This window comes from Gobio gobio (genome assembly GCF_949357685.1).
Source record: "Gobio gobio genome assembly, chromosome: 19".
NCBI lineage: Eukaryota > Metazoa > Chordata > Actinopteri > Cypriniformes > Gobionidae > Gobio > Gobio gobio.
The window spans coordinates 34,081,164-34,104,031 of record NC_137112.1 but is presented as its reverse complement, the minus strand read 5'-3'; the positions used below and the strand labels follow the sequence as shown (position 1 = coordinate 34,104,031).

Sequence of the window (22,868 nt, the reverse complement as noted above, 5' to 3'; positions counted from 1 at the left end):
TTTTGCCCTCACAGAGTTTATCTGCTGGGACGGACAGCCATGTATTGGGGAAATGGTGACAAATGACTGCAAGAGATTAGCAACCACAGGACCAGCAGAGCAAATTCAAAACGACATCCGTTACAGTCCTTCGGTCTCAGTCACTCTTCCCTCACAAATACTTGCTAATACGAACCACATATGATACATGTCCACTACTGAATCTTTTATCAAACATCTTCTGAATCAGTGCATTTAAAGTGCACTTAATACATTTAAATGTTTACTTGAGCAACCATACCCTTTATGATTGAAATGGCACAATGCAAATTTGGCATATTTCTCAAAATTAAATGATACTAATAATGATGTTACAGGAGTCCGTGCAAAGAATGTACTATTTTTCCCCCCATTGACGTTAGTCTAGCTAACATGACCAACAACAGGTTTTAGGACTGCTGACTTGGCAAGATGCAGCTGCCATGAACCTGTTATGTAAATTAAAATCTGTATTAATGAATGACAGTGATCTTATAAACAGTGACCTCTAAGGGCAGTGTGGTGTCAATACAATAGTCAAGATAGAGGTCAACTTTAAAATTGTATTTGAAGTGGAATTTTTTAAAAAGACAATGAAGGAAAGATGTTTATTTGATGAAATAATACTAACATGTAATAATCAAGAGTTACCGGTTACACTATTATAAAGTGTTTTTGTTAGTGTAGCTATACATTTAATTACGGAGTAATATTAAGTAATAACTACGTGTACTTACTTTAGGGTTATGTTTTGGTTTAAGGTTAGTTGTGTGTAAGTATGCACAATTTATAGTAATTAGTAACTACACGTAATGTAACATTGACACTGTAAAATAAAGTGTTACTGGGTTCCCCAAGTAAGAAACATTTAGCACAACCAAATGCTTTGAAATAATTATAAACGTTAAAATTTATTATATTATTTTGAAATAGTGATGAACACGAAAAATCATGAAAGACTGGTAGAAAGCCTTGTTTGTTTTCATGCCAAGTTCAAAAGACAATCCGTAAAAAAATATTGAGGAAAAAAAAGTCAAAGAAAAAATGATAGATTCGCAATTTTTGGATGCAGCAGCGAGAGCTATAACGCACAAACATGTTATTTTCATGCGTTTATTAGAGGTTAAATTCAAATCAAATACTGCCAAACAGCCCATACTACTTGATGTCTACTTCATAAACTGTATGACAATTATGGAAATACATGGTTCAGATCACTCAAACCACATATGGAAATGGAGGTGCCCTTATATGGTCAGTAATGGAGCTAGGTTGTCATCTGATGAAAAAGTTTGGTACTGTGCCCAAACAAAATCTTATTGAAAGCTAATTTTTTGAGATATCAACTTAAATTTGGCACACAACTTGTTTTGTTTTTAGACTATGATTTTCTTGCAGGTTAGAGTAAAACATGTTTTGAAAATGTATATATTATATAAATTATATTTTAACTTCTATAACTTCTTCCATTTCACTTTCATAATTTATTTCACTTCTACTATAATCTGCCATGTCTTCTTTAAAACAAGACCAACCTTAGGGCTATGTTGCAATGCATTCTTGAATTTCAACCATTTAAGCCTGGATAGTGCATTTTCATGTCTATATCAAAAAAATAGGGGTGACAGTTAAGGGGTTAGGGGATTATAAAATCAGACATTTGGCTCAAGTGACAGGGTTCCTACACAATTTTCATTTCAAAATTCCATACTTTTCCAGACTCGAATTTCCAGACTTCCTACAGATTTTTCCGACCATATTTAACTTGTTCTGATAAATGTTTTCAAATTCAACTGCTAACAAGTGTTACATTCTAAAGATTTAGTATTGGCATTTTTGCCTTTTATTAGGATAGGAAAGTAGCTAGACAGGAAGTAAGGTGGGAGAGAGAGGTGCGGGATTGGGAAAAGTCCATGAGGCAGGACTCGAACTCGGGTCTCCCGAAGCACAACAGCACTACATGGCGAACCACTTACCCACAATGCTATCGGCGCCAACAAGTATGTTACACTCTATGTTACACGAGTCAAAACCTCTATGTAGGCTATCTAATATTTAGAAATCCTATATTAAAATATTGCCTTTTGTGACCTTAACGATCAAAATGTTAAATCAGTCACAATTTTTTTAAAGGGTTATTCATTTGCCCAAATAATTAATTTCTATCATAATTTACTTACCCTCATGCCATTCTAAACTAATAAGACTTTTGTTAATCTTGGAAATCTTGGACACATGAAAATATTTAAAGGATTAGTTCACCTCAAAATGAAAATGTCCTAATAATTTACTCACCCCAATGCCATCCAGAATGGCAACCAACTCAGTTGGTTGCTCAAAAACCTCATTTATCTTTCACTGAAGAAAGTAAGGCATGGATATCTTGGATGGCATTGAGGTGAGTAAATGATTAGGATTTTCATTTTGGGGTGAACAAGTCCTTTAATAAAGGGACTAAAATCTCTCAGATTTAAAATATTAAAAATGTTAATATAATAAAGTCTTATGGTTTTGAAAGGCATGGGGGTGAATAAATGACAAATTTTCATTTTGGGTGTAGTATTCCTTTAAGAACTCCACCATCGACTCTGTTCTATCCTCAAACCCAACTTGCTTTTTCAAACTACAAAGTGCTGTGTTAACCACAGTTGAACTGTGAAAAGGAAGGAACACACAGGTCTGACCTTTACTGCCATAGCTAGTTTTTCATTCATTGAAAAAAACGATTGTGTATATATTTATTATATACATTTAGAAATTCTTAATTTTATATTTAGAAAATGAAATAGGGACAATAGTCTGGAAACATAAATATTTTTCCATTCTGATTTATTTTTTCCATACTTTTCCAGACCTGGAAATTACTCAAATCAAATTCCATACTTTTCCAAACCCCGTAGGAACCCTGAAGTGAGAATTTTAGCTTTTTGTTAGTAATACAAGTGAATTGAGCATTCCTTTACAAATAAAAAAACAACAACATTCAAGCACTTGATTGTAAATTACACGGTCCTTTTATTTGATCAGGAAAAAACAACAGACCTATCAATTTTGTTACAATTCCAACAAGTGAATGATTAAATACAGAGAACAGTATACAAAAAAAAGAAAAGAAGAAGAAAACAAACCTCCCAGGACTATGGGTCGGTTGGGAAAAAAAAGGATACAGTATAATAGTTTTCCGCTCTGACAGCAGAATCGTTTAAGAGTAAACAGTACTTTCAGTAAAAGTGTGTAACTCCTCCGGCTTAACATGTTACAACTCATTTCATAACAATGTTCAACTGTCAGCCAAATGTGAGGTAAAAGCTCTGACCTAAGAATCTTGGTCTGGAGAGTTAGAGAGAAAGGGGACCATCACCACAAGCCATCATCTACCAAGCAACCCCACCTTCTTCCCTTTCACTTCGAATCGTCTTGCTGGTCTGTAGTGGCTCTCTTCAGAAGACCTGCTGCCTGACCAGGTAGCTTCGTCAGGACTGGAACCAGAAACAGACCCATCTAGACTTTTTGGCCCAACTCTGGGAGAACTTCTGCTCCCCCTGACATCTCTTTCGCAACGGAAGCTCTCTCGCAGCAGTGACCCTTTTGTGTGGGACTGAACTACAGAAGGCCTTAACACCGCAGTTTGCTGATTAAGATTTTCATTAAGTATCACTTCTGGCTCTGAATCACTGTCAGAGTCAATGGCAATAGGTTCTGAGGATGATCCGGGGCATGGCTTGAAGGCACAGTTGCTTTGACTACTTTGTCCAGTGTTTAACGGCTGCTTTTCCCCCTTTACGTCTGCGGAGAAACCAACAGGAGACTTCAGCCTAAATTTTGAGGTCCTTGAGAATCCACATTTTTCTTCGTCGTTGACTTCAAACAGCCAGTTGGCGTCAAAGCTCATGTCATGCTTGAGCTGGCTCACCGCCCGCATGTTAAAGCCTAGTAACACAGCAGGTTTGCGGGTGACTAAGTCTCGGTCACATGAGCGCCGATGATGGGCAAAATGGCTCGCGACATCTGACTTCCACAACCAGAGGCTTGCAGCAAGTTTCTCGACCTCTCGTTGGGAAGGGTAGGGATGGCGATTGAAATACGCTGTCAGGAAAGCTTTTCGTGCTTCATAGGACTCATCGCCATGACCTTTCGGATCTAAGGCCAACACGACCGGCTCTTCTGGCTTCTCAACAAAGACTGTAGGGTAATACCTAGACTGGTCTACCATCTTTCTTCTCTTGGGGTCAGATGGATCTGGGGTAACCAACTCACGTTTGAGAGACCCAGCTCCAGGTGAACGTAGTCCGCTCGTGATGGGCTTGGTGCCTTTGGGAGTCTGGCAAACACCTCGGCAGTGCACCAAATGGAGCGTGATGGTGGAAGCCGTCATGTTGCTAGTGTACACTCCCAGGCAGTGGATGCACTTGTAGGTTAGCTTTTTCTCTACAGGGTGCAACGTTTGGAGTACCTGATGACGATCCCGTAAATGATGGGCTAGGGCGTCCGAGATGGGACCTTTGAGAATAGTGAAGCATAGTGGGCAAAGTGTTTTACCAACTTCTTTCTTTTGCGACACCAAAGACTGGGACATGTTTCGGACCACAGAATCACTTTGGGTATCTGGCTGCTTTGCAGCCATCTTTGCAGGCTTGGCCATGGTGCTGTTTGGTGGCTGCTGATTGGAAGCTGAAGAGGCTTCAGGGGTCTCCTTCATGTTGTAGGTGGTTACAATAAGCTGAACATTTTTGGGACTTCCTTGTTGAAGTGTGAGATCAAATGTGAGAGGAGAACCAGTTGGCTGATCCGCTGGCTCGGTAGGGTGAGCCAGACGCTTGTGTGCTACAATTTTCTCAACTTCGTGAAATGTGGAATGACATTGCGGGCATGATAGCCCATGCACTAGCATATGGTTCAACAAAGAGTCGCTGGGTAGGTAACGATTACAGTATAGACACTTGCTAGTAAAATTGTGGATCTTCATGATGTATTTGGCCATCGCCCTCACCTTCTCCGCCTGATGTTCCTTTTCAAAGTGAGCACTATAAGTGCCTTCAGGGAAAAGTTCATTGCAGATGGTGCAAATCTTCCACTTTTGTGTTTGTGAGGTGTTCAGAGCATTGGCTGCAGCTTTCTTGGCCTGCAGTGACGTCAATGTGGCAGTAGCAGCATGCACTGATGAAGAGAGAGGTAGGCTCTTCAGTGAGGGGGAGAAAGAAGCTGACTGGGCATTAAAATGTGCAGCACCATGGACTCCAAAGCTACCAAGTTGTTTTCCCGTGTGTGACTGGGAGACCGCACCAGACACAAAAGATTTATCAGGTAGTGTAACGCGTACTGGCTGACCAGGCATGGAGTTGCCTGCAATGCTTTGCTTGAAATGGTTGCCAACAGGTAACCCCACCATTTTAGGCATACTGAAGCGATTTATTTGAGGTGTCTGAGGACGCACACCAGGAGTGATTGCAACACCCCTTTGGATTACGTTGGCCTGGGGCCTCGGCACTATGACATTGGTGTGCCCGATCATGGCGGTAACTTGATGGCCAATGCGCTCATGGAACTCAATGACATGCTGCACCAGTGCTTCATAAGAACGAGGTGTAAAGTGGCAGCTCTTGCAGTGAATTCCATGACTGTTTCCAGGGACCTCTACGCTGTTTTCTTGCTTCTCTGAGTTTTTTCCCAAGTAAGGTGTGGTCACATGCTGGAAGTGTTCCCTGTAGATATGCCTGCGCACCACATTGTACAGTCTATCTCGGTAGGTGCACTTCTTGCAGTAGTACACTGGGAGCTCCTTTCGATCGCCTAGCAAGGGCTTGTCTACCCGCATACCATCCCTAACCCCTACTGGAGCGCCGTGAGGGCCGACGGCACCCTGGCGTACCATATTGTGAGGCATATGGAAGAGCCTGACATGGGTTTCCAGAGTCCTCTTGTTCCCACTGTATGTGCAATAGGAGCAGTTAAGAAGGATTCGGCTTTCGAAGTCTTCTCTGTGAACATTGCGGAAGTGGTTTTTGTAGGCAGAGAAATACTTGGAGGCAAACGGGCAATCTGAGCAGCAAAACTGCTTTGTTCTGTAGTCCTGTAACATTTGAGACAAAGCAAAATTACAAAATGTTTTTGTAATATGAAAAAAGTACTTCTGTTGCAGTGGCTGTGGGTGACATACCTGTGACTTTGTCCAGGATGGATCCCACAAACAAAGGTCAAGTTGAAATTGATTCATGTAAGAATCACTGGGGCTAAAATCTTTGTAGTCCTACAGGAAAATGGACAGGAAATAACATTAGTGAAGCAAAGTCTTAAGTGAATACATGCGTGTTTAATTTGATGTTCAATATTACTGCAAAACACGATGACAATTCAAGAATAATCACCTCCACATGCTCTTTGCAGTAGTCAAGGCCAATGTCACTCAGCAGTCTCTTGACTTTTTTCCTGGCCTTCCTCAACCGAGTGAGGTTATTCACTGGAAGCTGAAACATCTCTTCTATGCATAAAAAAGAAAGAAGAATTTTAGTCAAGCTCTCAATAGTTAAAGATGCACTCAGCAATCTTAATTTAATGTTGTGCAGAACTGTGACACTTCAAGAAGTTCATAAAGAGATCGTAAAAGTAATCCATGAATCGAGCAGCTTAATCCAAGTCTTCTGAAGAGACACAATTGCTTTATATGATGAACAGATTTAATTTAGGCTTGGCAGGGCTCCAGACTGCGACTAAATGGTCACATTTTGCAAAAACAAATTTGTAAACTAAATTTTGTAAGTGGTTGTACAGGTGCCACTATGAGAAGTGCTTAAGTTTGGTGAAGAGTTCTTAAAAAAAAAAAAAGTTTAAAGTTAGATGAAACCGCGCTGATATTCTCAACAACACTGACACAGAAACACTGTCGCAACAATCCAGTTCAGTTAGAAGGCTTTTCAATCCACAAATCACCAACATTTACCGTGGATTTACTGTAGCAACACTAACTGTAACCATAGTATTGTGGCAGAAACGTGGGGTATATATACCAAATGTTATTATGTTATTAATGTAGACATGTATTAATGGAATATCATGACAGTATTTCTTTGTTATTAAGCTATAGCAGTTTGTGCATTTGTATTTATACTAAAGGTCTTTAGGCTACTATTTTTCAAAACAAAATACCATAGAAACCATTTACCATGGTAATGAGGTGCCATGTGTGGTTTTACTTGTGGTTATGATCCATGATACAGTGGAAGACGAATGGTTCATTTTAATAAGAGTAGAGTCCTAACTCAGTCAGTCAGAATATAGTGTTATTATACATTTGATTACTTTCTGAAGTATTTCTTATCTGAATACTAACCTACTTTTAGACCCAACCAAAAAACTTAAAGCCGTGTTTATTTCATATCTGTATTCTATTGCATTTATTTGTGCGGTTGTTTGCAATTAGTTTTTTTGTTCTTATTTTAATTTTATGAAAATAAAACTTTGCATTGAAGAAAAGTAGATTTTTGTATGTACAGTCAATTATAGTTCTTAGAAAGAAAATCGGTATCGGCAAATCACGCTTACAAAAAAAAAAAACGAAATCGACCAAGAAAACTGGAATTGGTGCATCTCTATTGTGAAATTTTGTATTATTATTACTTTATTTTTTAAATTAAATGTGCTTCACCAAATTTTTTTTTTTTTTTTTTTTTTTTTTTACAAACTATCAGTATCTGCTTGTATACCGTTTCATGTATCTTCAGTATTCATACCACATTCATGTTTAAAAAAATTACTGAAACTGACAACACAATTTTAGACCAAATAAAATAAACCAGATCTGCTGAGACCATCACATAGCCGAAGACGCTTCTTCCGCAAGCACTTATTTATAACAACAAATTAAAAAAAAGTTTACGCTCCTGAATTTCCCTCAAGCTTGGGTACAAATTCCTCTTAAACATAGCATTGTGCACTCGAAAATGGAGAGTAAAATGTAAATATAAAATAATAAAAGTTGTGCAGTCAACAAGACATAGCATCATTAACCTTGGACATATAGTAAGCTACCGTCATTCCAGCCAAACACATGTAACGTTATAGGCTACAGTGGAACGACCGTTTCACTAACCCATCAGTTATGGGAAATTAACCACACTAATCATACAGTACTATACAGTCAATGGTTTGGTAGAGTTTGCAGAATGTAAACTAACCACTCTAATATAAACCTAATAATGACTTATAAACCTAAATATGACTTAACAGCATCCCTGAAACTGGGATAGTTGATCCTCCGAATGCAACTCCACTAGACAATACAGGCCACATCAGGCCTTTTTGATGGGCTCAGCAAAATAATACCCCATTTATTTATCATGTTACGTTTGCGTTGCACCGACCCCCCATGTACCAACTTTTCAATGACAGTAAAGTGAATCTAATTTATAATTTCATTTCGAAACAAAAACTTAGTTTAGCGATAACATGGCAATTGTTACTGCATGCTCACATTTGCAGTTAGCACGTTAGCTTAGCAACGGGATGTTTGATGTGCACACTGAACTCCACACAAAAGCACTGATGCCAGAGAATGAAAACATGCGGTTATAATAGAACATTACCTGCTTTTCTTCACTGTCTCGCATCGAATTCCTTTCAAGCGTTTCGCTTTCGCGCCAAATTAATGGTTCGGTTGAGAGACAGAGACAGATTGAGGTTTATTCGGCCCGGGCAGATGCTGCAGTCCTTCGCGCCGCTGCTGCCGCCGGTGGATTTAGGCAACTCATCCTGAGAATCCGCACCATGTGTCCTCAACTGGATTTACAGAGACTACAGAGCAGTTTCTATTGGTCCTATGAACTTGGTCTTTAATGAGCGATTTGGATAACCTGTTGTAGCAATTCAATACAAACACTGGGGAGAAAAAATACTTTTTTCTCTTCGAGACTGTACCACATACCAGCCCAGCCTGTTCAAAATGGCGGACGGTTGCAAACGGAAATGACATATATATTTGTGTAAAGTTCAAAAAGGGCCACACTGATGTCTGTGGCCATTCATCACAGCCAAACAAGACTAACCAAGTAGGTTTAAGTCGTTGATTCGCTAAAGAATTGCACAAAGTGTAGCTTTTTGTCTTGGTATTTGCTTGGGGTTACACATCAGTTGATATTATCGTGAAATTAAGATGCACAACATAATGGTAAACAAGTTTCTGCTAAAATACCATAGCATGCTACTACAGCAGGCCTATACTTTATCTAAGTTTAGAATTATTCATTTTTCAATGTTGACCACTTCCCAAGAGATTTTTTGGCATAAACTAACCAAGTGTTTGCTATTTTCTTATTCATGTTATCTGCATTTTTTTTTAATTACCTTGTCATTTTTAATCAAAATATCAAAAACGACACCTTCCTGCAAAACCCTTTAAACTTCACCCTTCCACAATCAACTGCAAGCTCACATTTAGATCTTCCTCTGTCCAATCAACAAAAGACGGATAGAACAAAAAACCTTTTTCTTTCTTTTCCAGAATCTAGTTCACTCAAAAGTTCATCAGAGTTCATCAAAATACGCTACTTCTGTTTCATTGCAAATTTAAGGATGAACTGTTGAAGAATACATATTGGATGAACACTGATTTGAATATTGGGGAGGACATGTAGACACTAGACTGTGCATGGTGCTTATGCTCATGTAAAACCAAAACTCCAAGCAGACATAGAACTAGATCCATTTGATTTTTAGTAATGATTTCTTTATTTTAACCTTCAAATAATATTTTATTTTCATTAGGCCTATATTTTATTAATATATTTGAAGATTGAAGATATACGTGACATATGGAGGAAAAATATTGCACATCCTTAGTATGCTTAGTGACTAATTTCAAAATGTAGCCTATACATTTTCTAATTTCACCTATGCTGAATTAATCCAGTGGTTGCATCACTTCCAAAGTAACAAAACGGGGTCCAGTCATCACCAGCTTTGAGAGGGTACGATAGTCCAGGTGAAGCACACTGCGTCCATTCACTCGGCACACAAACTGGCATACCTAAGCAAAAAAAAAAAAAAAAATTGTAGACCAGCTGATGATGTATTCTAAATTTTTATTTGTTTACGTGTTATGATCACCTTAACTCCTGCTGCCGCAGCAGGGCTTCCAGGATCCACTGCCTGAACATAACAAGGTGATTTTCCTCGTACTACAATGCCCCAGCCTAGGTCATCACCGAGGATCTTTAATTATAAAACTCTCATAAACAAACTGTAGTTCAAGGTTCTTTTCATGGCTAGCTGAGCATGATCTATGCAAGACTTACCGTAAGAACTCTTTTTACATAAGGAGCACCTGGAGATAACAGCTCCTCACAGGTTACATGTCTTTTCAGCACTGTCAATAAAAATAATACACATAGACTTTGTGTTCAGAATTTAGCAACTGATAGATTAATGTCACTAGTTCTTTGCAAACTTTTAAAATACCCTTTCTCCTAAAAAAAAACAACCTTGAAATATAACAATTATGTCTGTAACAGATTTTCAAAAGCATGCATATGCTCTCCTATAACCTGATGTAGGGTTGCATCGTACTGCAAGAGCAGCTGTAAGAGAAACAGTGAGTGGGTATCCACATGAACTGTGATGCTGGTTGGTCAAACTTCCACGGCGTCCATTTGTAGGCACATTTAAATCCTCAGCAGGTTGAACTGGAATCAGAAATTAGAATTATGAATTAGAAAACTTAAGAAAATGTATTTCCGTATTCTTCACAACCATTCAAATTTCGGTTATTGGGGTGGTAAGATTGTAATGTTTTTGAAAGAAGTCTATTATGTTCATTGAGGCTGCATTCTAAATAATGCTGGGTTGTTTCAACCCATGTTTGGGTCAAATAATGGACAACCCAACCATTAGTTTATGTCTTGTCTTTTTCTTTTATATATATCACAATGACATTGAACTGTAATTTGTTGACAGACCAACAGTAAAAGTATAACTGAATCCTGGCCACTCTCTGGCAATCAATATGCCTTATACAGTTATTAAATCAAAAATACATCTTAAAAAATGCTGGCTTATTTTAAGCCAAATTTGGGTCAAATATGGACAAACTCAACCGTTGGGTTAAAAAATTTGGGTCGAAACGACCCAGCGTTTTTTTTAGAGTGTACAGAGTTATCTATCTGTCTGTCTGTCTGTATTTCTTTCCGTCCGTCCGTCCATCTGTCTGTCTTTGTTTTGTTTTTCAATAATTTGCTCAAATTGTTATGTTGGCCTAATGATAGTCCATTACATTTTGTTATGTGTCTGGGGGTCCATGAATAGTTTGGGGTTATGAAAATGGGTCTTTGGTGTAAAATAAAATAATGAGAAACCCTAGGTTAAGGAGATGGCTTGCTGACACAAAGGTTGCAGTTTGCATAAATGGAGGTGCGCGGAAATGTTGAGTTACTGCGCTCATTATGCTGTGATATCTCAGCTGTGCCCTTGAGCAAGGCACTTAACTTCATGTTGCTGTATTGCTCCAGAGGGGGCTGACCCTGCAATTAGTGTGCTGAAAATCACTCTGAATAAATTGAACTATTTGCATAAGCACCACCTCTCAAGCTCTAACTCTCCATATCAAAGCATGGAAATATATATTTGTAGTTTTTTAATCATTTTAATACCAGATAAGAAGTCACTGCTGCTCTCAGATGGAGAAGTTTTGCTCAGTGTGAAGAGACTGTCAGCCTGGTCTTGGTTATGCTGCGTTATACATTCAACCTCTTCATTCTCTGTCTCATGCAGCAGTTCAGAGAGACGGCGCCGTCGGCGAAAGTTAATGCAGAATTGATACAGCAACCCGCTGTCAAAAAAGTGGTGCTTCAGAGAGACTGCGGAGTGAAATGAAGAGTGGAGTGTTTCAGCAAGGCACAGCTTGAAGAGAGAAATCACTGCAGATAATATTACTTGAAGTTATTGCTCTATGCTCAGGTATGTTGCATTACAGGCAGTGCATTTTGACTTAATGGCAAAATAATACACACAGCACTATCATAAGGTGATTTTTCTTACCATGCTGAATGATAACATGCTCCAGTAGAGCCTTGCAGAGATCTAGTCCTTGCCGGCGACTCTCTATTTCACCGTTTTGTAGCAGCCAATCAATTAACATGTAACCAGGGAAAGACCGTTCATAAGCCACTCCTTTTTCCTCTCTTAACTCTAAGATGGAGTCTTTGCTCGTAATCAGACTGTAAAAAATAACAGATGAATTTTGAAAAAGTGACTAATAATGAAAATACTTTTATAGCATTTATTAATGTAGGTTAATGTTCATTTCTACATTTACTACACTACCATTTAAACGTTTGAGGTCGATCATTTTTTTGTAATATTATTAAAGAGTTAGTTCACCCAAAAAATTTAAATTCTGTTATTAATTACTCACCCTCATGTCGTTCCAAACCCGTAAGACCTTCGTTCATCTTCATAACACAAATTAAAGGAACTGTATGTAAGAAATGTATTTCAATTAATCATAAAATGGCCCTGATATGTCACTAGACATTAAGAAATCATGTTAATTTCAAATACTTATATCACTGATAACAGTTGTCCGGCCAAGATATTGTCATTTTAAAAGTGAAGTTGCAGCCCTCAACTGATGTTGATGTTGACATGTTGTGTCATGCCTGAAGCGCCACCCTCCACCTATCTACCAATCACGAAGTCAGTAGTGTTTCTGCATTCGGGTTGCCAGCTCTGCTCTAGTTACCACAGCTGCAGCTACAAACTTTTTGGATAAACAATGTCTAACTTTACGAAACCTAAACGACCTCGTTATGAATAAGAAAAACGTTGTGACAGTGTCCGAAATAAAACAAGGATTTGTATAGGAGATGCCTTTGAAAGATGGAGACGGCTGAAAACGGAGAATAATTTGAAGACTGATGCCAACGTTGCTAATTTTCTCCTGGACAGGTAAGGTTCATCTATGTTTGGCTAACTTGTACTTAATGTAAATGGGCATTTCAAATATTCATGACAGTCGAACAAAGTTATGCATGTTCGTGCAAAGTAACGTTAGGTTAGCGCAGATGGAGGAGGTGGGTCATTGAATTGAAAAGGTAACGTTAAGGAATTGTTTGGTAAATAAAAACGGCGAGTCGTCATTGCTAACATTAGTAATGCATTATCAGAGCCCGTTTCTCTCTCATTATGCTGGGACGCTGAGGAAAACAACATTAGCACGCCTATTATGGCAATGTGAAAACGTATTTGAGACAGTAGCCTAACGTTACCTCGGTAAAAAATTATTCCTCATTCGTTCTTCGCATATATAGTGGACAAAACATGCTGCAAGTTGACCTGTATGACCATTGCTAATGTTATTTAGCTTTGCTGTAATTTTACTATAGTATACTATAGTATTTTTTCATGTGGGAATGTACTGTCACATACGAGCGTTCATATTTACGATTATATTTGGCTAATCGCCATTAGTAAATTTTTGCGATTCATAATTACTTCATAAACCATCGCTCTTGAAGCATAAACATAATTAACAGAAAGAAAAAAAACTTACTGTGTACGACTCGTCACTTGCCTTTGAAAGCTCCGTGTAGCAGCCTTCGTTCCTGCAGAATCCTGCCTATCTGGCAGCCTCGAGTCAGGGGGAGGGGGAGAGGGGATACACCGCTCTACAGTAATTTGAAAGTGATTGCAGTACCAGTTTTGGCCACAGTCCTACATAGCCTACAGCTCCTTTAAGTTTGTGTTAGACTGCAAGACTGTTAGACCCCCCTAGACTGCAACATAATTGCCACTTTCAAGGCCCTGAAAGGTGGTAAAGACATCGTTAAAATAGTCCATGTGACTCCAGTGGTTCAACCTTAATTTTATGAAGTGACAAGAATACTTTTTGTGCGCAAAAAACAAACAAAACTAGCGACTTTATTCAACAATTTCTTCTCGTCTGTGTCAGTATCCTACGCAGTTTACGTTGGTCAGCTGCTGCGTCAGCATCACACGCATGTCGTGGTGCTCACGTGAACGGCATCGGCCAATGGTAAGCAGGCTTGCTGGCGTAGCTCTGACTTAACTCGGAAGCGCTGGACTGGATTTACCACGTCAACACCGTAGACTGACACAGACGTGAAGAAATTGTTGAATAAAGTAGTTATTTTTGTCTGTTTTTTACACACAAAAATATTCTCGATGCTTCATAAAATTAAGGTTGAACCACTGGAGTCACATGGGCTGTTTAAACTATGTTTTTACTACCTTTCTAGGCCTTGAAAGTGGTAATTAAATGGCTGTGGAGGGGTCAGAGAGCTCTCAGATTTTTCTCGGAGGTTTTATGGTTTTGGAACGACATGAGGGTGAGTAATTAATTGAATTTTTGGGTGAACTAACCCTTTAATGTAATTATTGTCACTTTTTTTATCAATTTAATGCATACTTGCTAAATAAAAGTTGAATTTTACCTAAACCCTTACCTAAACGCTTTCCAACCCCAGGCGTTTTTTTTACATTTCAATTTACTAAGTACTATGAACGAACTAGTATTACCAGTGAACATATTTGAAATGAATATATTTAATGTGTAAATTAACATTATTCTAGTTTATAAATTCTGTTCATTGTGAGTTTTAGTTTCATTAACTAAAGGTAACAAATGTTTTTTGTAAAGTGTTACCGCTGTGTTTGTACTGAATTTGGGGGATTTAGCTTGAAAACTCTTGGACACCATAATGGACTTGGTGGCAAGTATATTATATATAGTATATTATTTCATAATATTAAATATTAATGAGAGATGACTGCAATTTAAAGCTAAATTAACATGAGAAAATGTCTTACTGTTCATACAGACTCTGTCCACGTATGAAGATCTTAACTTCTATGTTGAAAGGAAATGTGCCATCATCTTTTCTGAATCTGTACAAGTATTTGACGTCTTTGAACACGGGCCACTTATCACACACTGTAAAGATAAAAAAACAGTAAAGTATACATTGATAAGTACAACCTGTTCATTCAAACACAGAGTCACATAATAGGTCCTAATATGAGACGACACGGTAGGAAAGCATGATATGACCTTGCTGTATCATATTCTTTGTTATTTGGTGTACAGTAAATAAGGTTTACCGTGATGAATGATATCATGGTCCATGAGGTACTGCATGAGCTGGACAGCAGTCTCTCGATCAGGCACTTCTTTATGAGCAATCAGCCAATCAATAAGCTCCTGAGCCACAAAACAATTCGGGTACGTTCGCAAATGGTGTCTGTGGTCCTTTATCAACTTGCTGTCATGTAGTCGTAATCTTCAAAACACAGAGTATTAGAACCATTATTATGTAAAAAATAATAAGAAGAATAAGAATATTACTTATACTGTATAACAGAATAATGTTTCAATATCAAAAAAAATATAATACAATGAGTAAGTCTTGCAAGTGTGAGTTGAGGTTATAACTGTCATTTTGTGGGACGAAGCTTTGTGAATATAGCGTACCTTAGCTGTTCTCCGGCAATCATTACCTCAGCTTTTTGATGTCTTGTCATTATTGTACTTTGAATGTTTCCCGGTAGCTCCATGAATGTTCTGACAAGGCTCTGCTTTTGTGCACTTGTTTCCTTCGCTTTTGGTGCTTTTGTGTTTACTAAATATCCAGTAAACCGTGGCACCAGTTTTTCAATGCTTTGAAATGTTGTGTATACAAAAACATATTCTCTCTCTCTCTCTCTCTCTCTCTCTCTCTCTCTCTCTCTCTCTCTCTCTCTCTCTCTCTCTCTCTCTCTCTCTCTCTCTCTCTCTCTCTCTCTCTCTCTCTCTCTCTCTCTCTCTCTCTCTCTCTCTCTCTCTCTCTCTCTCTCTCCTTGTCACAAGAACTTTAAATATTTTCCCAAGTTTAGTGTGATTTCACAGCCAACCGTCTCCAGACAAAACATTTCAAAGCAGATGCACTGATGCTTTCTTAACTGTTAATTTGTACATGTAAAAGTTACCTACTTGACCACATGGAAAACATATCAGCAGTTCCAAACAATGGCCACATGGTGTCAGTAAAAGAGCTCTCAGAGAAACATACACCGTCATACCGCATGAGTTTTCATTGGGTCCAAATATCATCTTAACTTGTATTGGCTCATATAAAAATTGCTTCCAGTTAGGTGTTTAAACTTTATTTCCAGTGCAAGATTATATTTGCACTGTCTTGCAAGGCTGAGGGGAGAGGAGTTATATAGTTTTTTTTTTTTTTTTTCAGTAGGAATCTCACAAAACTACGTGTCCTGGTATTTCACACCCAAATCATATATCTTTCCCTTTTTTTTGCATTATCATTACTGCAATGCAGTAATAATAGTGCACTGTAAAAATACAACAGTGAAAACCTGTTAAATTAAACAAAGCAATACATATAGTCATAGAAAAGCAATACACTTATTCAAATTATGTAAAAAAAAATAAAAATAAAGGTACATTTAATGGGGCATTCCAATAAATGTTAGATGTTCAGATTTTATTTAACAATATTTTATTTTTGCTATATTTTTCATGGAGTAAATTTGTATGTTGCAGTTTGTTATTTAGTTAATGCAGCCTTATTTTAGTGTCATGTGCCCTGATGGTCTGTATATGACACTGACTGTGCTCTCTCTTTATTATTATTGGTCACAGTTGCTGGAGAAGCCAACTTTTGCGTGGCCATGCATTGCACCAGCTTATCAGTACATTTTATAATGACAATCAGATTTTAGTAGCTCAAACGTATTAACATTATGAAGGCTAATTAAATGTCAATTAGGAACTGTGTACTGTCACCAAAATGCATACTGTAATGCTTGTGACTGTCAGGGATCATTTTACTGTAAAGTGTATATTGTAGTAACTTGTTTGTTGCACTGCCTTAAACGTAGCCTATACTTAGGCTATTTAAGTAAAAAAAAAAAATAAAAAAATAGGCCTATACTCATATAGCCTACTGAATATCAACCCTGGAAAACATGAAAATAAAAAGTATGTTAATCATATTAATATGTTGATTGTCCGTTGTACAAAATACAACTTCTTTTTCCTTTTGATTTGAGGTAAATGTAACTTGGACGTGTTTTGGTGAGAGTGACAGCTGTGATAGGAAAGAGGGCGTGGTCTCACTGCGCGGCTGCTTTTAAAGCAGCGTGATTTACTTTCTTTTCAACATACATCCTGCGCTGGTCAACGAGAGACCATCTGAAACTAAAAGGCGATAACCTGCTAACTTTCCGTTGGCTAAATTGTTTCGGAGGGTGGTTGAAAGAGGTGTTAGAACCTTAATGCAACCTAAACCACAGTAATAGGTTGTTCACTTCATCGAAACATCAGCAGAAATCATGACGGCGGAGCATCATGGTCTTCTGGACCTGGCGAAAAATCAGCTGAATTTGGTCTACGGTGACTTTGACATGAGGTTTGACGTGAAGAAGGAGGCTGCTGCTTTGGGACCAGACCGCTCTTTCATCCAGCAGTGCGGTCTACACGTTCCAGGCTCCGTGTCCAGCACACCCTTGAGCACTCCGTGCAGCTCCGTGCCTTCATCGCCGAGCTTCAGCCCGAGTGGACAGAGAAGCAGTGCTGAAGATCTCTACTGGACCCTGAGCACGGGGAGTTACCCACAGCACGCAGATCCACACTGTCTTGAACTAACACCAGAGGATGTCCGGGAAGCCTTAAGTGCGAATCTCATGCATTCACAACCGCCTCAGCTCCACCAGGCAGAGATGGAGGGATACAGGAGCATGGGTCAGTTCCACGCACCGAGTGTGCATCAGTATCATCATCAGCAGCAGCAGTACACCGAGCTCGGCCACAATCCCGACTTTGCGCACGGCAAAAGCATGGATCAGTTAATGCAGCACCCCGACTGCTCGTCTCAAGGCGCGACGCAATTGAAGTCCCACCATCAGACGCACCACAGGCGCAGCGAGCGCGCGGAGAGCCGCTTCTCCGACCAGCAGTTGGTGTCCATGTCTGTGCGCGAGCTCAACCGACACCTCCGCGGCATGACCAAGGACGACATTATCCGCCTGAAGCAGAAGCGCCGTACCTTGAAAAACCGCGGGTACGCTCAGTCGTGTCGGCACAAACGCGTTCAGCAGAAACACATTCTGGAGCACGAGAAGACGAGCCTCGCGACGCAAGTGGAGCAGCTGAAGCACGAGCTCAGTCGGCTGGTGCGCGAGAGGGACGCGTATAAACTTAAATGCGAGAGGCTTGTTGTCGGACTGAACTGCCAGAGTAATGGACCCTCTTGTGAAAATCCGTCATCGCCTGAATTTTTGCGATAGGTCAAAATGTATTTAGGATTTCTAAAGTTTCTGCTAAAAAATATCTTAAACCATGCAGCATAAGATGGTTTGCTGGTCTGTCCAGCTGAAACCCCTCTAAAACCAGTTGCAAGACCAGCAAACCATCTTATGTTTTGTTTTTGAAGTTTGAATTCTCTCTTCAGCATTTTATATTTTCACTCGACCTTATCTCTGACATGTCAAGCTGGTTTTGATAATGTATCTATCTTTTGAGTTTTCACAACAGCCTCCATCAGCCATCTCAGCTATGCAAATGACATTTGACCCTTTTGGCAATAGATGCATTGCGTTGTTATGTTTGTTTTTTTTATATCTTTTGTTTGTTTTATTAATCAGCTGTACCATTTTCAAGAATTGTTCCTTGGAACTTTTGAAGAGTAAAAAAATTGTGATTTGCATTTCATTGTTACCTACAGAATAAATTTTTGAAGCAAAAAAGTATTTGAGTTCCCCAATCTTTCTTATTTTTCTATCAACCTTATGTGCAGGGATGTTTTATATGTAACCAATCAACCACATTGTTCATGACATGTCAACACAGATTGACCTGAAACACACACAAATGCATCAGCGCACACACATAAAATATCATGTGAACATAAAAAAACTAGAGCGCAGGTATGTCTACTTGCAGCAACCTTTGACCTTGCTTAACGGCTGTTTCCTGAGACAACTGTGTTTCTAATGACTCGAGAGACTCGGAGAAGAGCTGCACGGCACTGATTGTACCAAGGTGGAAATAAGTTTAGCCCTCTGCCCTCTCCTTAAGAGGAAAGCAAAGGCCATCCATCCGAACTGTCGATTCATTTCTTTTGTGCGTATTTGTTGTTCTATAACTCCAATAACACCGAAAGTTTTGCTGGAAAGGCCAGCCCATTATGACAAACTTTATGAGAAAAATTAGTACTCTAAACAGTCACGAACAGTGTGTAGCCTTAGAATATTTGCACTTTTGGTAATTAATTAAAAGGATTTAAATATGCAAACCTATAGGGCAAAAACTGATTGTACACTTTGTTAAAAATAAATAAAAAAGTACATTAAATAAGTAAAGCAGCAGTGCTGCATGCACTTTCACAACTCAGACACAAATAAATCTTGTTATTTTTGGTTTACACAACTCTCCTTTTCTCGGGATCCAAACAACATGTGTGGCAAAACAGCCTTTAACCCTCGACCTTGTTGTCAACTGCTCCTTAACAGTTAGTGCAGGATTGACCTCTTTGTAATGACGTGCCACCTGTGCAATACAGGGTCACAGGTGCAAAAGTAGTTTTTCACAAAGCAACAGATTTATGGTCTTTCTCATCCCATTTAGGATGAGCTTGTCTTTCATAAGTGACAGTGATTGTTATGAAAGCATTATGGACTCTGATCAATAAAAATCGCAGTAATGTGACTCTAAGCGATAGGCTACACTCATTCAATCATTCATTTGTCAGTTTTTTGTTCTATGAGCTGTTTGTTGTAAATTTTTCAAAGTAATCATCATTCCTCGCCTCGGGATGCTTTTATATAACTGTAAAAAAACACACTTAAAAAAAAAACAGATTATTACACATATCATTGGAATTTAGTTTGTCTTTTGGTGCTCTTCTTGTAGTGAGAAATGACTCAATGGTTTATCACAGCATACGCAGTGCAGTTGTAAAAGTGTGCACTAACAACCTCTCTCCCTGCGCATGAGATATTGTTGCTAATGTATGAACCCTCCTTCCCCCACTCTGCCTGGGGTGGTGGGTGGTGGTGGGGGGGTTCATTGAGTCAGCACTCTACCCAAGGTGTCTGCTTCTCTGTGGCATCGGAGGGTCACTGAAACCAGAAATACTGAGGCAGGAAGAGACCAAGAACAAGCAAAAGCGCAAAAAAGTTGATAATATACTAACAATGGGTTTTTTTTTTTTTACTTGTAAACATATTCTGGTTGTAAAACGGGGAGTTATGACTCTGAATATGATAGGATGAACAGAGTTCAAAGTATTGGTAACACTTTACAATAAGGTCTCATTTGTTAACATTAGCTAATGTATTAACTAACATGAACTAACCATGAACAATACATTTGCTGCAGTATTTATTAATCTTTGTTGTTAGTTAATAAAAACACAGTAGTTCATTGTTTGTTCATGTTAGTTCACAGTGCATTTTTGAATTTGCATTACCTAAGATTAATAAATTAATATAGAACATTATCTAAGATTAATAAATGCTGTAGAATTTGTTCATTCTTATGTTTTTTTAATTAAAGTAGTTAACTAATATTAACTAATGAAACCCTATTGTTTAGTATTTAATGTACAATGCGCATAAATGCACACCTATGACCATTAAAGTTCTGTATTAATTTTTCAGCTCGCTACGTTGCTTGGGAACAGCAAACCACTTTTAAGTTTAAGAACTATATTATTAGGCAGAAAAAATTGTTTATTTTGTTTATTGATTATTATTACATTTATAATTTTATCATTTTTATTAATGTCATTTATAATTGTATTAATTGTATTATTTTGCTGGTACAGCAATATGATAAAATAATTGTATATTTATTTTATTAATAATTTTAGTATAATATACATTATGTTTGTTACATATATATATCAATTTAATATAATATATATTTGCAATTATATATATATTAAATATAATATTATATTTTAATACATTGATAATTTATTTATAAATATATATGTATATATATATATATATATATATATATATATATATATAGAGAGAGAGAGAGAGAGAGAGAGAGAGAGAGAAATAATAATATTGAATAATATTAAATGATATTGATTAATATTAAAATTAGAATTACTTTGTGCCTTGTAGAACAATTTACATTTTAGCTTTTTTATTTTAGCATTTATATTATTTATTTCTGTATGTGATTGTATAAATTAATTTCATTTGTAATTTTAATATAATATACATAATGTATATTATATTACATTTATAAATGAAATAAATATATATTATACAATTATAAATAATAAAATAAATGCATATTATACTTAATTTATAAATGTAACAAATATATTGATTTATAGTTATAAATTATATTGACATTTATAATTTGATTTACAACTGTATAATGCATATTTATTTCAATTATCATTTTAATTTAAGATGCATTATATTACATTTATACATTTTATATAATATACATTAATTTTATATTAAAATTATACATGTAATAATGTTGATTAATCATATTAAAATGAGAACTTTGCGACATGTAAAATATATTGAATTACAGATTTTTTTCGGTACATTCAATGTCCACCCGCTGTTATGGTACTGTACCAAAGTAACTTCAGTTCAGTTAGACCACTAAACATTATCTGGCCGAACACTGAGTCAAACGTGCCTGATCTCTCAAGCAGAACTTGGCTGGTCAGAACTGGTCTGTTCCTGCTTTCAGGCTGTTTTCTAGTGTGGATAATACCAATGTCCTCTATCTCTCTCACCCTTCACGTGAACAGCAGCAGCCGTGTGGCAGTGAGGATGGATGGGGATATATGGAGCTTCCTCTTTCACTTCCTAAATAGGGGTCTGGTCAAGTGACTTTGTTCGAGAGTGAGGGGAGATGAAGTGAAGGAATGCAATGCAGTGGTGGGTTTGGTGGTTTCCGCTCAGGATGTCCACTTGTTTCTGCGTTTGGAGCAATGACAGCTAGTGGGGGAGTTGTGATTCATTGTGATTTACCGTTTCACAAGCACTTTAAATCAATGAAATTGTCTCGGTTTCGGTAAGTTCTAGGAACAGATTTTACTACAGCAATATGAAGCAGTGCTGAATATCAAAGTCAAACCTGTAGATTAAAGGGATAGTTCACCCAAAAATTAAAATTCTACTCTATTACTTTTTCGTTCTTCAGTGGAACATAAAAAAAATATATTTTTTAAGTGTTTACCCCATAAAATGAAAGTCAGTGGGGTCCAATGTTGTTTTAGACCTCTAACTTTCATGGTAAGGACAAAAACAAGTAAGTCATACAGTCATATAATTGGAATAACATGAGGCTGAAATAATAATGACAGAATTTTCCTTTTTGGGTAAACTAAAAAATGTATGTTGGTTTAACTTAAAGTACGTTGGTTGCTTTAAAATTTTGAGTTAATTGAAATTAAAATAGTTAATACAATGAAGGAGATTGGAACTCAAAATATTATGTTATCTGAACCACAGTAATTATCTAAGTTGATTTGACAAAAGATAAAAAGTTGTGATAACAAATCGTGCAAATAATTGAAGTATTTTACTGCATGCATTCTTATAGGTTTTGCAAAAGTTTAGGCTACAAGTGGAAGCTTAGATTATGTCGACCTTTGCAAACAAGTGTCTTGTACATTTCTATAGAAGAAAACCTCAGATAAGCAGATGCTGGCTAGTCTCTTGTGCGTCAGAACTGATGACAGCACTTCATGAGCACACAACATACACATGACCCGCTAAGAGAATTCAGGCTTCCTCCCACACTGTCACTTCCTTCTCCCTCTCAAACCTCTGCCACTGATACACTTGCCTGGCTAAAGTACAGG

The 22,868-nt window shown here is 37.7% G+C and overlaps 3 protein-coding genes across 4 annotated transcripts; 1 reads left to right on the top strand and 2 right to left on the bottom strand.

Annotated features, from left to right (window-relative positions):
• Positions 1 to 3,011: 3,011 nt before the first annotated feature.
• On the bottom strand, positions 3,012 to 8,955 carry adnpa (activity-dependent neuroprotector homeobox a). 2 transcript variants are annotated; one of them, XM_079844943.1, is made up of 4 exons: positions 8,598 to 8,955; positions 6,384 to 6,496; positions 6,176 to 6,265; positions 3,012 to 6,088 (listed from the first exon to the last, which is right to left on the bottom strand). In XM_079844943.1, the coding sequence occupies exons 2-4, from the start codon at positions 6,489 to 6,491 to the stop codon at positions 3,389 to 3,391; spliced, it is 2,898 nt and encodes a 965-aa protein (XP_079701069.1). In that variant the 5' UTR covers positions 6,492 to 6,496; positions 8,598 to 8,955; the 3' UTR covers positions 3,012 to 3,388. The 2 variants fall into 2 exon arrangements, with proteins under 2 accessions (XP_079701069.1, XP_079701070.1); XM_079844944.1 differs by having other exon boundaries at positions 6,384 to 6,493; positions 8,598 to 8,731.
• Positions 8,956 to 9,910: 955 nt separating this feature from the next.
• On the bottom strand, positions 9,911 to 16,111 carry LOC307143629 (DEP domain-containing mTOR-interacting protein; the record flags this gene model as incomplete). Its single annotated transcript, XM_079845356.1, has 10 exons — positions 9,911 to 10,036; positions 10,117 to 10,221; positions 10,305 to 10,375; positions 10,554 to 10,691; positions 11,655 to 11,861; positions 12,043 to 12,221; positions 14,833 to 14,956; positions 15,124 to 15,302; positions 15,494 to 15,641; positions 16,081 to 16,111. The coding sequence occupies 10 exons, from the start codon at positions 16,109 to 16,111 to the stop codon at positions 9,911 to 9,913; spliced, it is 1,308 nt and encodes a 435-aa protein (XP_079701482.1).
• A 1,076-nt stretch (positions 16,112 to 17,187) lies between these two features.
• Positions 17,188 to 18,753, top strand: mafbb (v-maf avian musculoaponeurotic fibrosarcoma oncogene homolog Bb). Its single transcript, XM_079844959.1, has one exon. The coding sequence runs from the start codon at positions 17,353 to 17,355 to the stop codon at positions 18,304 to 18,306; it is 954 nt and encodes a 317-aa protein (XP_079701085.1). The 5' UTR covers positions 17,188 to 17,352; the 3' UTR covers positions 18,307 to 18,753.
• Positions 18,754 to 22,868: the final 4,115 nt, after the last annotated feature.

What these genes read in the sequence shown, in the direction of transcription:
- mafbb (XM_079844959.1), top strand. Translation starts at nt 17,353, where the DNA reads ATGACGGCGGAGCATCATGGTCTTCTGGACCTGGCGAAAAATCAGCTG.
- adnpa (XM_079844943.1), bottom strand. Translation starts at nt 6,491, where the DNA reads ATGTTTCAGCTTCCAGTGAATAACCTCACTCGGTTGAGGAAGGCCAGG. An exon ending in ACTGCAAAGAGCATGTGGAG is followed by an intron (nt 6,266 to 6,383) that starts GTGATTATTCTT and finishes ATTTTCCTGTAG; the next exon opens with GACTACAAAGATTTTAGCCC. An exon ending in CATCCTGGACAAAGTCACAG is followed by an intron (nt 6,089 to 6,175) that starts GTATGTCACCCA and finishes CAAATGTTACAG; the next exon opens with GACTACAGAACAAAGCAGTT.